This window comes from Argentina silus, assembly GCF_951799395.1.
Source record: "Argentina silus genome assembly, chromosome: 17".
NCBI lineage: Eukaryota > Metazoa > Chordata > Actinopteri > Argentiniformes > Argentinidae > Argentina > Argentina silus.
Genome location: NC_139671.1, coordinates 17,543,300 through 17,559,808, shown reverse-complemented (window position 1 = coordinate 17,559,808; position 16,509 = coordinate 17,543,300). Strand labels below are relative to the sequence as shown.

Below are 16,509 nucleotides of genomic sequence, written 5' to 3'. Positions count from 1 at the left end.
TATCCAAAATGATGATTAGCCTGTGAAAAAAGGAGAGAGACACAACTCAGCATTACCCCTAATCTTCCTTCCCTGCCCAACCACCCATGGAGAAACTTTCCCCCTCTTTTTCTCATGACGCAAGCTCTTTATGCTCCTCAAGCCTGGTTAGTCTATCACAGTTCTCTGCTTCTGGAATATCAATAGGTTTACTGATGATTTGCATTCATTATTACCCCAGACAGATAGCGAAAGACAGAGAGATTTAGCAATAGGGCTGTAAGGTTATGAATACATTGAAGAGGTGTTTGGCTGAGGAATTACTGTCAACCAGGTAGCAGACCCTTTCAACATGGCTATGCAGGACCTGCATTTCCCTATCTGAAGGATGCCTTTGCGTTTGTCTATGGGGGGTTAGGGCTGAGAGTGACATTCTATCCTGGATATGGCTGAGTGGCTAACTCAACATGGCAGAGGACAACGGGACAAAATGCCTGACAAACAGAGACAGACAGACAGACGTAGAACAGTTATAATCCCACAGGTCAGTCCAGTCTGGATGCTTATTTTATAGACAGCTCTTCACGTCCTCTGTGAGGATTCCCCAAAAGGTCAAAGTTCATATGACCTCTCATTCACCTTTTCTTTGTAACGTGATATGGTTTTTCAAACAATGTCTGCTGTATAGAATTTTTTTCCAGGAGTGCTAGTGAGAATTAAGAGTTGATAAGTACTGTAGAACAGAGTGAGATTTAGCTGTACTTGGTCCAACATGCGTTGACATTGATAAAAAGTGTTCAAAAGTGTTCTTCCGTCATTTAAGGCACTATGAATATTCCTTAGGTAAAAAGCTGCATGTCCTTCATGAAGAAAAAAAAAAAGAAGAAAAAAAAGATTTCACACATTCTGTTAAAACTATCATTGGCGAATGCAAGGCATCAAAGTAATGCTTCACTAGTCTCTGCATGATTCATACAGTAAAAAAGTGTAAACTAAAACGAAAAAGACACATTCTTTAAAATACATCGAATGATAGATCGGTGATAAACTGTCGCCTCATGGAGAGTATCTTACACTCGTTGAGTAAAAGGCGTTTCAGAGTTTCATCTTTGATGATACAGTGTTGGACGCTGAAGGACCTTTCCATCTGATGCAGACTTCCGGCCCTCTTGGTGTCTTGAATGCGTGTGTGTGTCTCACACCACAACCTAAATCAATGTGTGTGTGTGTGTGTGTGTGTGTGTGTGTGTGTGTGTGTGTGTGTGTGTGTGTGTGTGATGAACATGTAAGTGTCTGTCAGACACTGTGGGTGTCTGATCGATCTGTGTGTGCCTGAACTCGATCGATGACCACACTGCATCTCATCTCAGTCCCGCCCAATCAACCCCACCTGCTATGTGTGTACGTGTGTGTCACATCCGCTGATCTTCATCGTCGACCGTCAGCGTGCGTGTGTGTGTGTGTGTGTGTGTGTGTGTGTGTGTGCGTGTGTGTGTCTAACTTCCGTCCCTCGCCAAACTCGCACATCTGCTTCCACTTTCACTTGAAGCTCTCGATGACGGCTATCTCCCTTCGATCCCTATCGGCGTAATCCGGACTAAGGCCGTTTAGGTAGACGCTTCCGTTACGAGACAGGGCCCCGGGCACGGGTGTTAGGGAGAGGGCCACGTTGGAGTAGGTCTCCCTATCGTCCCCCAGGTTGACAGACCGCGTCCTCATGCCCAGGGTCATTTCCTGGTTGAGACCCAGCTCGGAGGAGAGCTTGCGCTTGATGGAGGCGGCGCGCTGGAACTTGTCGTAGATGTCCACGCTCAGGCGCCTCCGCGTCTCCTTTAGCTCGGCCGACACGTTGGCCGTCCACTCGGCCGCGTGGGCCCGGAACTCCCCCACCTAGTGGACGGGAAGGGAAGGGAAGGGAAGGGAAGAAATAGATTTGAATGTGTGAGACCTTAAAGTACGTCTCTATCCATTACTACCAGAGCCTCAGGGAACATAATTCATATTTTGATGAGATGCTGCTGGGTATTTTCACAGTGAACCTCCATGAGGGGGGAAATTGAGATATTGTTTTCATAATCCATAAAGTAACTAGCTACAGGGTATTTATTCACAGTTTGTAGTATATGCTGGAAGGGAACTGTATTGGCTTTTGGATTTCAGTGCCCTGAAGCTTATATTTGTTTGTTTCTCTGCTTCTCTCTCCCACTATTCCCCACTTTCCTTGCCTCTTCCACCCCCACGCCTCTCACTCCCTCTCTCGCTCTCTCTCTCTCTCCCCCCCTCTCTCTCACTCTCATCCCCCCTCTGTCTCACACCCCTCTCTCTCTCTCTCTCCCCCCGTCTCTCTCACTCTCATCCCCCCTCTCTCTCTCCCCCCCTCTCTCTCACTCTCATCCCCCCTCTGTCTCACACCCCTCTCTCTCTCTCTCTCCCCCCCTCTGTCTCACACCCCTCTCTCTCTCTCTCCCCCCCTCTCTCTCACTCTCATCCCCCCTCTCTCTCTCCCCCCCTCTCTCTCACTCTCATCCCCCCTCTGTCTCACACCCCTCTCTCTCTCTCTCTCCCCCCCTCTGTCTCACACCCCTCTCTCTCTCACTCCCCCCCCTCTCACTCCCCCCCACTCTCTCTCTCTCTCACCCCCCCCTCTCACACCCCTCTCTCTCTCTCACTCCCCCCCTCTCCCCCCTCCCCCTCCCCTCTCTCAGTAATAGCTTTCTGTAGAGCTCTCAGGTCTACTACATACTACATTCGATTGTTTTCACATACACTCCTAACCCCTATTGAATTTCTTCACACAACAGATAGTCGTGTGTGTGTGTGTGTGTGCGTGCATTTATCTGTGCATGTGTGCGTGCATGCGTGAGCGTGTGCGTGCGAGTGTGTGCGTGCATGTGTGAGTGTGCGTGTGCGAGTGTGTGTGTGTTTGTGTCTGTGTGTGTGTGTGTGTGTGTGTGTGTGCGTGCGTGTGCGAGTGTGTGTATGAGTGTGTGTGTGTGTGTGTGTGTGTGTGTGTGTGTGTGTCTGTGTGCGTGCGTGCGTGCGTGCGAGTGTGTGTGTGTGAGTGTGTGTGTGCGTGCGTGCGTGCGAGTGTGTGTGTGTGTGTGTGTACTCAAGTGGAACTAATGAGGACGACACGGCTGCAAGGTGTCTCATTATTCACTTGTGGCTATCGTAGCACACTGACATTTAAATTCAACATTAGTATATGCAACTCAAATGTGAATCCATCTCCCCGATGAATGAGTCTTCAGATAGACTGGGGAGCTTAAGTGGTAGGCTATAACATAATATATATATAATATCATATATAACATATAATCCTTTACAGTACTGGTATTACAAACCATCAAACTGATCCAAGTTAGATGGTCATTTTTTTTACATTACATTGATGGCATTTAGCCTTTTATCCAAAGCGACTTACAACAAATACATTTGTTTAAGTAAGTGAATCATCTATCCAACAGTCATCATAAGATTAAGTAACCAATGCTCAGACCAGGGGCCATAGGCAGTCACAATGCTAGATTATTAATAATAATAATAATAATAATAATAATAATTGTTTTATTAACAGGAGAGAAACTTGTACAGGAGGGGCAGTTAAGATGTAGCCTGAAGAGATGGGTCTTCAAGCTACGGCGGACATTTATACATACAGACATTTATAAGCAATATCTTGGCACAAGTATTTATTGGAGTGTAACATTATGAGGTGAGTGTTGAATGTGTGTGTAATAGTGTGATACCTTGCTGGCAATACCGTTTCACCCCCTTCTATTTTCGTTTAAATCCTATTTGATGGCGCTGTGTGGTGATTGGGTTAGTGTATTGTTGCATGATGCTGCTCTTGCCTCTTACTTAATATTCCTGCATGCAGTGTTGTGATTGGCTGCCTTAGCATAATCAATCTTGCCTCTGTTCAACTTCCTGCCTGGACATGCGAGGTGAGGTGATTTGGTGAGGTCACATCCCTCTAGCCTCGTAAAAGCAGCCATATGTCACAGGCTAACTCTCACGGGAAGAGAAACAGAATGTTAGCACACGATATCTGGCTGTTTTTTTTTTACGAGGCTAACTTCCCTCTCTTCTTTGTTTTACTACATATAGCCTGCCACTGTACCACCGTATATATGTAATATCAAGTGTCCGTTGGCAAATTGGAGCCGAGTTATCGGGCTGATAAGGACCTAGGTTGAGAAGCACAGCACAGTTTGCATCTCCTTTACGTCTGGGCTGGCATTCCTGGAATTATTACTGGAATTATCTGTGATTGTTTAGTGTTTTGGTCCAGTACTACACGGACACGTACCTCCTCCTTCGTTTTCTTGGAGATGACCCGGAACCAGTCTCCGATCATGCTGAGTACAGCAGCGAAGTAGGCCAACCCCACCAGGATCCAGAACCACACCACTGGCTTGTAGTAGTCCAGATAATCGATCTCAGAGCCACCTATAGAAGAAGACACACGCAGAGCTTATTATCCCCCTAGACTTTGATTGCTGGTTTGATGATATGGTTAGAAATATATTTGTTTTGCTTTTGTTTTTCATAAAATGTTTCTATTTGATCTTTTCTTTTAAGCACTTTTTTGCTTTATAAATGTAATGAATTATTAAATTTAATTATTTAATACAATTAAATACTAATTATTATTACTAACAGTGGATTGCACGGAGACTACATATAAGACTGCATGTTTACAGTGGTATAATAAGCCTTCTGATATAAAATCTCAGAACAGAGAGGGAGAGGAAAGAGAGAGAAAGAAAGAGAAAGAGAGAGAAAGAGAGAGAAAGAGAGAGAAAGAGAGTGCCAGAGAGGAAAAGAAGAAAGCGTGAATATTGATCAATGCATTTCACTTGCAGCAAGACAGACACCAATTACATTTGGTCTTTGTAGATTCAGCACCACAGTGATTTTTAGCAAAGCATAACTACAGTCGTGAAAAGAAAATCATTAAATAAGCCAGTAAATGTCAAAGAGACCTTTTTCGCCGGCCACAAAGTCCCCGAAGCCGATGGTGGTCAGTGTAATGACCACAAAGTAGATGGACTCCAGTGTGCTCCAGCCCTCGATCTGCTTGAAAATGACCACGGGGAGAGTGACGAAGAGCAGGCACCCGAACAGGATGAATATCACGGTCGAGATCACACGGATCTTGGTCTGGCTCACATTCCACTTCTGTTGGGATAGAGTGGTAGTAGATTAGATATCAAACATATGAATACAAATATGAATAGGTAAACATAAGGGGAAGTGGGGCCGGGGGGGAGACCGTGGGAGAGAGAGCATACTGCACAAACAGGTGGGTGAGTTGAGGTTTTGAGGAGGATATAGGATCATGAACAATATAGTGCTGAATTTCAGTGGGGCTGGAGTGGGGAAGATGCATGAGTGTGTTATTTCTGTGCATGTGTGTGTGTGTGTGTGCGTGTGCGTGTGCGTGTGCGTGTGTGTGTGTGTGTGTGTGTGTGCTGAATTTCAGTGGGGCTGGAGTGGGGAAGATGCATGAGTGTGTTATTTCTGTGTGTGTGTGTGTGTGTGTGTGTGTGTGCATGTGTGTGTGTGCATGTGTGTGTGTGCGTGTGCGTGTGTGTGTGTGTGTGTGCATGTGTGTGTGTGTGTGTGTGTGCGTGTGTGCGTCCGTGCGTGCGTGCGCGCACACCTGATTTCCAATAGCTGTACTGTGTCTGTGTCTGCTCTGGTTAATATTATGCTTCTTGGCTGCATAACATTTCTGCAAAATCATCAGATGTCAACGATAGGGGGTGGCTAGCAAAGTCTTTGCACATCAAATGGACGATATGAAACGATAATGCTGGAAATTACCATTTGAAAAACCGTCTGTATTAACATCCCACTCACTCATTTGACATGGGCTTTTATCCAGCGACTTCACAATGTGATGAGTCATTTCCTACGTTGACTCTTTTCCAGGAATACATTTGTGCTTTCTAACGTCGTACAGTCAGTCTGCACGCTGACATAACAAACTGTAGTCAGCATGTCAGCTGTGCTCTCCCGTACTGTATGACTTATACAGTATGAAGTGCACGTGCGTATATTCTGTCCGCCAAAACACATTTATGTTCAGTCACCATTGCAACGCCGGAGGTTTTACAGAATTGCATTGAAGAAACGCAGAATGCCAGTTGGTAACGACATAGAGTCTGTGTGCAGAATTGAAATTTGGGTCGTCACAAGACTGCGTCAGCCTGCTGAGCTCAAGTCTGGTTCTAGGCATTTGTTTGGGGGGTTAAGCCTTCAGGTCACCAGGCGAGCCTTAATGGGATAGTTCCCTCACTGTACTCGATACACCAAGACACTTTTTATTTATTTATTTATTTTACATCCATACCAAGTTATTATCTTGTACGTACAACTCAATGAACTTAGAGCAAGATATTCCCTAATATGTACAACTTAAACATTTTTGAAGTACAGAATGTTCTAGTCATTCATTTAGACTCAGGGCCACCGTACTCCACAGAGAAACAAGTGCAGCCGGTATGTAGTTGTATAGAATGTCCTCTCCAGTGTAGGCTCCGCTGAGGGCAATACTCTACTGCAGTACACTCTGAAGTGTACACTCTAAAGTACATTTAATGCAATCCTCCACTTCTTGTTCTGTCCTAGACATTCAGTTACATAAGCATGAGAACTCAGCCTCTCGAAGTACCATAGCAGTGAAACAATAAACTGCAAATCTGTCGTCTCCTGATGTCTTCTTGCCCTTGTGAAGCAGCGAGTGAACCAGACTAGCCTGTTGAATATTGATATGGAGGGAATACTGAGTTCACGGCTTCCCTTCTTGCCTTCTGTCATATATATTGGATAGCATTTTTGACGTGGTCCTAATAGTAGCCTCTAGTTCCCGAGTCGGCAACCTACTTCTCTGCCTTTCTCTGCCTATAGGGAACACTTGCAGGAGGAATATCGGAAAACACATAAATCAAGCCCTTACGCTTTAAATTAAACAGTGGATCAAGTATTTGATCGATGCTGTGACCAGTAAATGTGAGGGTATAGGCCTATAGGGGAAGTATCGATTTGTATTTCAGCCTTTGCTCCATAATGAGAAATGAACAGAACGCAGCAATCCAGTTCACTTAGTAGCCAGCCACTGTACCTTCTGTATTGGCTGGTCTTTTTTTTAATATATATATATATATATATTTTTTTTTAGGGCCTTTCTGCTTTATTGGGATAGAGACAGTAGAGATTGACAGGAAGGATGGGTGAGAGAGAGAGGAGGGATGACATGCAGGATATGTCGATGGCTGGAATCGAACCAGGGACCTTGCGATGATATGGTATGCGCCTTAGTGTGCTACGCCTGAACTGTCCCTCCTAAAGACCTCTTCATTCCCACTACCCCCCTGTACGTTTCTCTCCTGTAAAAAAAAGAAAAGAAAATAAGTCATTTCTTCTAGCATTGTGACTGCCTATGGCCCCTGGTCCTATCATAGATTACTTTATCTTATGATGGCTGATGGAGAGATGATTCACTTACTTAAACAAATGTATTTGTTGTAAGTCGCTTTGGATAAAGGCGTCTGCTAAATGCCATCAATGTAAATGTAAACGCCACTGAGCGCCCCGTATTGGCTGTTCTTCGACGTAAGTGTATTTGATTGTTGGGGGCGAATCTTACGGGGCGAATCCTTCGGACGGTCGGAGAAGGAGAGATTAATGACTGACCATCAAATAATGCTTGGAATGTTTATCGGGCATGTGTCCAAGATGATCAGTGGTGCTTTCTAACTATACTGGCAAAAGGTTAGCTTGTGTGTGTGTTGTGTGTGTTTCTGTGTTTCTGTGTGTGTGTGTGTGTGTGTGTGTGTGTGTGTGTGTGTGTGTGTGTGTGTATCTGTGTGTGTATGTGTGTGTTGTGTACAGTATGTGGGTGTGTTCCAGTGTCTGCAAGTGTACTGAATTCTGTACATTAATGTAGGGCATTCTCACTGACACACACACACACACACACACACACACATTAATCATGCAGTAGCTCTAGGGGGTTAGCACAATATGATATGAACATCTCAACGACTGTGGTTGGAAAGACATCAAAACACTCCACAACGTGCTTTTCATAGGACACCACTTGCTATAAAAAAACAGCCTTTAAGCAAGTGCTCCTCAATGTAAGAGAAAAACATTTCATTACATTTCATTTGAGCAGCTAAGCGTTAAAACGAATGGTCTGGCTTTTGGTCTGGCTCCAGAAGTCAGTTGACATGGCAACCAAAAAAAAAAAAAAAAAAGTCATTTTTTCTCTCATCAGCACAAGGACATGCTGCTTCACGATAGTGAAATGATAGAAACGATAGTGAAAATTCTGCATTTGAGCTTCCTGTGCGTAAAGACGTACTGTAAAGGGTCAAGGTTGATTACGTTGCAAAAGCTTAGCTTCCAGATGTGGCAATATCTAAATGAAGATACCATAGCTAATGATGGGATGTACCATATGTAATCAGTGAATTATGTAAGTGTACATGTATGATGTAATCATAACCAAGAATCCATGAGCATAAAATCGATGCAAAAAAGTGCAACAATTAATTGACACACACACACACACACACACACACACACACACACACACACACACACACACACACACACACACACACACACACACACACACACACACACACACACACACAGTATAACTCACTACAATCATCTTCTCCACTCTGGCGATGCCCTTTCCAAATATGGTTCCAAGCTGATCTCCGACCCCAGCCAACAGGAAGCCAAACAGGGGGATCCCCAGGAGGGCATAGATGATGCAGAAGATCCGCCCCCCCTCTGTGTGAGGGGAGATGTTCCCGAAGCCTGAGGAGAAGGGAGGGGGTGGGGGGGGGGATACAGGGAGGGTTCATTAGACCATTAATAACATTAAATTCAGAGTGTCACTTCCAATAGGAAATGATGTACCTGTAGTAGTAGTAAACATACTTCAGAATAAATACCAGAGATTTATGTGACCAAAATATTGCATTTGATGATACATTACATCCTTTTTAAGTATTCTAGAGTCCATTCTATTAGTTCGAGAAGAAACTTCTTCGACAGTAACACGGTTTTTGAAGCCTCACTGAAGTTTTGACACTACTATTTAGATAGGACTTCACTGGAACTCATTCAAGCGATTCCCACACTGTATCACCGTGCAATTTATGGGATACAAAACCAAAGCGGTGATACGTGATTGTCTCACAGAAAGCTGCAGTAAACAGCTTCAGAGTGAAAGGAGTGGGATTGATCCAACTGGCAGAGAGCGGTTGAGAGCAAAGTCACGTAGAGCAGTCACCCAGTAAAGCATCTATAATTTACATCCTCCTCTCTCCTGCAGCATCTCACACCGCAGACCTGAGCTCAGAGCAAATTACAGTAGCACACTTTACACACACATGCAAGAAATATAAGAGAGAGACATGTGCATACAAAGACATAACACAACACACAACACACAACACACAACACACATGCACACGGGCAAACACACACACACACACACACACACACACACACACACACACACACACACACACACACACACACACATTAGGCAGCACTCTATTCGAAACCTGCCTTTTGATGTCAGCAAGAAATCCACATCAAAAATTCCCTTTATGTCAATACCTGCCCATTGAGATGCCCATTAAAAGATGCCCATTAAAAGATGATGCCCATTAAAAGAAAGCCTCGGTGCAAAACAAACTAAAACAACCCACTCACTAACCTAGCCACCATGCACTGAAACAGCTCCATTAAAAACCCATTGCTCTGAAGCTGTCTCCTTACAGTAAGGAATAATGTTAGCCCTGAAACACAATAACACAAACATAACATTCAAAATCTCAAAATGAATTCTACTCACATAAACTCTCTACAATTGCCATTGGAATTCTAATAGATTGGAAAGAGAAACAAATGATCAAATTGTAGTTTATTTACAGGACCAATCCTCCTGGTAACCATTGCTGTAACCAAACCACTCACACAGTACATTTCACAGGGTTTCGCCACTATTTTTCTGAACGTACTTCTCGTTTCGACTCTAGTCCTCTGAGGTCAGGACAGGTCCTGCAGGCAGCTTCTATTTAATGGTTTCTCTTCCTGCACGGTGGCCACATGCCAGATACCCAGCAAATCAGAAGTCAACAGGATACACAATTACAGAAGTGTTAACAGTGCCTGTAGGTGAGGACAGGGACCGCTCTCTACTCTGGGGTTACTCTCTTTTTACTTCATGTTGAATTTTCTTTGTTGTATTTTGCTTGCTTTCTTGTTTTTCTTTTCTTTTCTTTCTTTCTTTCTTTCTTTCTTTCTTTCTTTCTTTCTTTCTTACTTTCTTTCTTTCTTTCTTTCTACCTTTCTTTCTACCTTTCTTTCTACCTGTCTACAGTACCTTTCTTTGAAGCAGAGGTCCTTTGTCCTGTTGTGAGGTTCTCATCATGTTGTGAGTAGCATTGTTTTGAATGACCTGTGGTCATCTCTCTCTACCTCTCTCTCTATTAGAATGGAACATTTTTCTATGAAGTATTGGCCTTCTAATAGTTGTATAAGTATACAGTATTATTAAAGCCTCATTTAATTCATTCTATTTGACCTTTCTTGCACTAAATCAGCACAAGCTCAACAATTATTTGCACATAGTGATAATTACACTGGAGTCAGATTATTAATATTAGATATGCTTTGCTATTAACAAAGTATAGCCAAAAGTCTCTGCCAAACCTTTGTGTGGAAACTGATATTAATATAAATTGCTCTACAGTTTTTTCTCCGTCCCAATCTGTTCTAGCATGCATAAGCATATTGAATGTACAGTCATTAGACGTATCGTACCACATTTCATTGAGTCGTTTCTCAGCATCAACACACTGAATAATAGTCTTGTTCTTGAATTCATCAGCCTATTTCAAGGGCCAGTCCCCAGGTGTCATATGAGGGGGGGGGGGGTCCTCATATGGGATGAAAGTGAGGGCTATCTTGGTTGAGAGATTGGAAGAGTGGAGGAGAGAAGTAGCTCTGGAGGAGAACACTCATAGCACCTGGAGATGGAATGGAAATTAGTCCCTGCACTGAATCATGACAACGGTTATTGACGGTTTCCGGTGATTGACTTTTGTACTGCACCACCGAACAGCACCCAGCCCCTCTGCTTCCCATAGCAGGGTATTTTTCTAGGGTCAAATTGGTTGGTGATAGCATAAGGAAGGAAGAAATATTGTATACATGGTGAAAGAGAAGGCCAAAAACAAGTCGGGAGGTAAGAGAAGGGAGTGAGAGAGAGACAGAAAGGACAAAGAAATAATAACAGAGTCAGAGAAGAAGCAAGAGAGAGAGAGAGGTTGAGTAGGGAGAGAGAGAGGGTGAGAGAGAGGACAGGAGAGAACTGGGGGAGGGGCAGAGGAGAGAGGAGAGGTAGGGAAGGAGAAAGAGGGAGGAAGCGATGGAAAGAGCAAAAGCCATGTTTGACAAGCTAAAGCTGGAGGATGAGTGCGGAGGTTACTGTGGGTTTCTTTTTTAAACGAGGCCTCCGATTTTTTAACACTGAATAAATCTGCAATTAAAAAACATTTATAGACGCAGTGTGAACTGTCGACACATGTGCAGGTTTCTGCCTCCAAGACTGACAGGACAACCTCATGCATTCTAATAAGCAGTGAATCACCCTGTCACATCACACTTCGGCTATTACCATTGCATTACATTATGGTGTGCTGACACCACAGACTGTCATAATGAACTGTTTTACAGTAACTTATATAACGTACCTAACACATATACAGCAGCAACCTGTCATAACCCCCGGAGTCTCCCTCTCTAGGGGAACTATGTGAGTGCTCTGGGTTACAAAAGCTTAATGACTGAGCACTATGCAAAATCACTTTAAGAGGATCTGAAACACAACATTTAAGTGAGCCACTTCGTTACCCATTGCCGGGGACACATGCTTATTAGCCCTAACTGAGATACATTTTAACCCTTCGAGTGATGTTTGGGGCTGAGACACTGCACTGTACTGTATGCAGAGTACAACAAACCCACTTTGAGATTTAGAAAGTTATTCTGTGCTGACAGACACCGATAACTTTCATTCTTCTGTGGTAACGCCTTATTTTCCTACAGGATACCGCAGTGGTGTAAACAACACCGGAACAAAACAGTGAACTGTCAGAAATCTCAGAGAGAAACAACATTGCTTAGTTCCTTGCCCTCCGTATTGTGGACACTTTGTATAGGAGTGTCTCCCTCGAGAGCTGTTTTGATCTCCACCCTACGGAGGAAGCCATCTTCAGAGGAGACGTACTCTAGGAGGGAGAGTTAATTAAGGTTCCCAGGAGGGAGACGCAGCGTAATAAATCGCCTCTCTGCCTGTCTGCCTCTCACTTAAAGATACGGATAGCAGGGACAGAACAAGACAATACACTGTAGGTGTTTAAATTCACTTCCTAATAGATCGAATTGAGAGATTAGAAAAAATGCCTGACTAGAATATAATTAGCCCCCCTCTACTTCCACTACGCACCCACCCACTCACAAACTCTCTCATTAAAGCGACAATTTGTCGGTGGGAATTCACTGCAACCACCTCTAATTGAATCAAAAAGATCTAGAGAGAGATAGGGATGCCAGAGAGAGGGTAGTTATGAAATGTAATCACAGCAGAAGGCTTTAATTGTAATGACAGAGATGAATGAAGAGGCTATTTCCTAGTTAAAGAAACTCCACACCAATCTATTAATAGACACTGTTAAAAGAGGCGGTTGGGAGGGGGGGTAATCAGTGAAGATGAATCACCCTATTGTGTGTTAGAATCCCTCTGCCGTGTTAATCAATGCCCGCATTTCTGCTCACTAGCTTGACGTTGCTAAAGGAGATTGTCCTAGCTCTGGGCCTTACTGCTGGCTACAAAGTCTGACCCTGACAGATGAAAGCAGGTGTGTGTGAAGTGTTGTGATGTTTACGTTGAGTAGCAGACCTTGGAGAGGCTAAACAATAACATAACCTGTGAAAGTCCCTGTAAAAGAGAGACCCTGCACTCAAAACACAACAACAATATTTGCTGTGGCCTTTGATGATGTTTTGTCTGACAGAGATGCACAATGGAACAGTTGGAGAGGACAATGCTGTCCTACCGTCCAAGGCAACCATTCAAAATGCCATTTTCATTGAGACCTGCTACAGGACCAATATCAGTGAACACCTGTTGCCTGCCTCATTCCAACAAACAGCAATACAAAACATAATATTAATAATAATAATAATAATAATAATAATTTATTACATTTATAAAGCACTTCTCATTATACAAGAATAATCTCAAAGTGCATAAAATAAAAGATCAAATAGAACTATTGTAAAATAAATCAATCAATCAAAATCAAAATAAATCATAAAAGCAGCAATCATAAACATGTCTACACCGAATCTCTGCAGCAGTGAAGGGAGAAACAGGAAGTCCTCAGGATTCCAGATGACCACCATAACACGCCCAAGACTTTCACACGCGATGGGGCCGAGACTGAACTGTGCTCTCCTGCGCCAGTCCTCACAGAGCTCTCCTGCACCAGTTCTCACAGAGCTCTCCTGTACCAGTCCTCACAGAGCTCTCCTGCGCCAGTCCTCACAGAGCTCTCCTGCGCCAGTCCTCACAGAGCTCTCCTGCGCCAGTCCTCACAGAGCTCTCCTACGCCAGTCCTCACAGAGCTCTCCTACGCCAGTCCTCACAGAGCTCTCCTGTACCAGTCCTCACAGAGCTCTCCTGTACCAGTCCTCACAGAGCTCTCCTGCACCAGTCCTCACAGAACTCTCCTGCGCCAGTCCTCACAGAGCTCTCCTACGCCAGTCCTCACAGAGCTCTCCTGTACCAGTCCTCACAGAGCTCTCCTGTACCAGTCCTCACAGAGCTCTCCTGTACCAGTCCTCACAGAGCTCTCCTGCGCCAGTCCTCACAGAGCTCTCCTGCGCCAGTCCCAGTCACAGAGTACGGCCTTGGTATGAAACAGCCTGTTTTTTTTTATTTCACATTGCCAATTTACAGCCCTGTTAGGGCGGGAGCTGAACTACAACATAATGCATTACCACCGGGGAGTGAACAGGCGCGGTTGGACGACCTCACGACTGCCCACCCTAAACACAGGCTTAGACATCCCAAGTCACGCCCTGCCGCCTGCCCGTCAGCAGGGGAACAAGTGGGCTGATACCCGCAGTGTTGTTCAGCAGACTGTGCAGGCTTTTAACAACCTCAACCATGCAGATAAACGCTATGTGAAAGAGAAAACATCTGCGCCAGCACAGTGCCACTTGCTCCGATAGTCTTCAAAAATGGCTGAGTAAGCACAGATGGAGCAAAAATAACGATGAAGCTTGGTGTGCCCCCCCCCCCGGAGGTATCTGAGCACACTGAATGAACATACACAACTGGCTACCAGAGAGCCACATAAGTTTATTACCATATCGTCAATAAAATCGTTGAATATCTGCAAGGTGGTGCAGACAAGGGCCTAGGCTAGAAGGAGATTTGGAATGGGGCTTAACAGGGCAGACACATTCTAGTAACAGGTTCTACTGACAGGAGGAAGATGAGCTGTCAGGCCTGTGTGTATGTGTGTGTGTGTGTGTGTGTGTGTTTGTGCGCGCGTGTGTGCATGTGTGTGTGTGTGTGTGTGTGTGTGTGTGCGTGCATGTGTGTGTGTATGTGTCTGTGGATGTGTGTGTGTGTGTGTGTGTATGCGTATGTGTGTGTGTGTGTGTGTGTGTGTGTTGTTGCTTTTCTCCCACATCTAACTAAGCTCTTACAGCTGGAGCTGACAGACAGAGGGAGAGGGGAGAGGGGGGGAGAGGGGGGGAGAGAGTGAGAGGTGCCAGAGCTGTGAGGACATTTACAGTCCAACGATTCAGACCTCAACCTTTCACAGTGAGAAAACTATTGTGACGTGTCATCATCAGACACATCAAGTACAGGACACTCCTCTTGTACGGGCCACGTACACTCTGGAAAACGTGGATTCTTAAACCAATGGATCGTATTTGTGATCCATAATAATAATATAGGCCATTTAGCTGACGCTTTTATCCAAAGCGACTTACATTGCAGTGAGTGCGTACATTTCAGTATATATGGTCCCAGCAGGAATCAAACCCACAACCTAAGCATTGTTAGCGCCATGCTCTACCAACTGAGCCACAGAGGACCACAGAGGACCACAGAGGACCTTAGGATGGTGAGTCGTTTTTACTTCTCACATGAAACAAATCAATGTGATTGATGAAATGGTATTGATTACTGATAAGACTCACCGATGGTAATAATTATGATGGCCTTGGAATTGACATAATATTAGCCATCACATGATATTGATCATACCCAGTAGTGTACAGTAGAAAAGTGTTAATAGAGTATTGATTATTGATCAGCCTCACCGATGGTGGTGATGACTGTGCCGGCGAAGAAGAAGGAGGAGCTCAGGTCCCACAGACTGGTCTGATTGGAAGCGTTTCCCGTCGGATTCACGCCCGCTCGGATTGCAGACACCACTTGCTGAGGAGGAAAGACAACATCTGCTTAGAGGCACACATACACACGCACACACACACACACACACACATACACGCATACACACACACGCACGCACACACACACACACACATACACGCATACACACACACACACACACACACATGCATACACACTCACACACATACACATGCACACACACACACACGCACACACACACGCACACATACACGCATACACACACACGCACGCACGCACACACACACACACATACACGCATACACACACACACACATGCATACACACTCACACACATACACACACACACGCACACACACACACACACACACATGCACGCATATATACACACACACACATGCATACAAACTCACACACACACACACACACACACACAACTGGGGAACAGCACAGATACCACATGTGGGGGAAATCGATTCTGGAAAAGTCTATTAAAAAGTTGCTGAACACTAACTAACAACAAACACTAACAAACACATTTCGCCTTCTCGTCTTCCTGTCTGATAGGCTTGTATATTCTCTCCCTCCTGGGGGACATGTTCTGAGGTGGGCAGAGGAAGATGAAGAAATTAGCAGTGTGTACTAGCTTCCATTGGTGAACTGCCTCGGCCTGTGGTAAACATCCTACCAAAGCAATTAGTAGCTCTGAAAAACGAGAAAACATCCACCACAACAACCTCCCTGTGAATGCTGATGTTGTGGAGGACTAGCCGTCAACCGGTATATGCGAGGTCTCACCTGGCCACTTCTAAAGGAATTAAACCAGGTCAGACTCACGAGAGTTATGAGTCATTTGTGATGGCGAAAACGGCAGGCGGTCGTATTCAGCCTATTAGTTCTGCCCAGGTGGTCTGTTGGCATTCCACTTGCCTGTCACACGTGGGCCTGTGTGTGTGTGTGTGTGTGTGTGTGTGTGTGTATGTGATCATTCTTTTGACTGCCTCTGTGTG

The 16,509-nt window shown here is 44.6% G+C and overlaps 1 protein-coding gene across 2 annotated transcripts in view; it reads right to left on the bottom strand.

Annotated features, from left to right (window-relative positions):
• Positions 1-1,518: 1,518 nt before the first annotated feature.
• Positions 1,519-16,509, bottom strand: part of kcnk2b (potassium channel, subfamily K, member 2b) — a gene marked incomplete at its 3' end in the record, with an annotated part of 20,024 nt that continues 5,033 nt past the window's right edge. The window contains exons 2-6 of one of the 2 annotated variants that reach the window (XM_083688560.1): positions 15,427-15,544; positions 8,663-8,823; positions 4,977-5,163; positions 4,292-4,431; positions 1,519-1,869 (exon numbers count right to left, since the gene is read on the bottom strand). In XM_083688560.1, coding sequence (XP_083544686.1) covers positions 1,519-1,869; positions 4,292-4,431; positions 4,977-5,163; positions 8,663-8,823; positions 15,427-15,544 — 957 coding nt within the window. Of the gene's footprint in view, positions 1,870-4,291; positions 4,456-4,967; positions 5,164-8,662; positions 8,824-15,426; positions 15,545-16,509 lie in introns of both variants that reach the window. The other variant, XM_083688559.1, reaches the window with a different exon arrangement.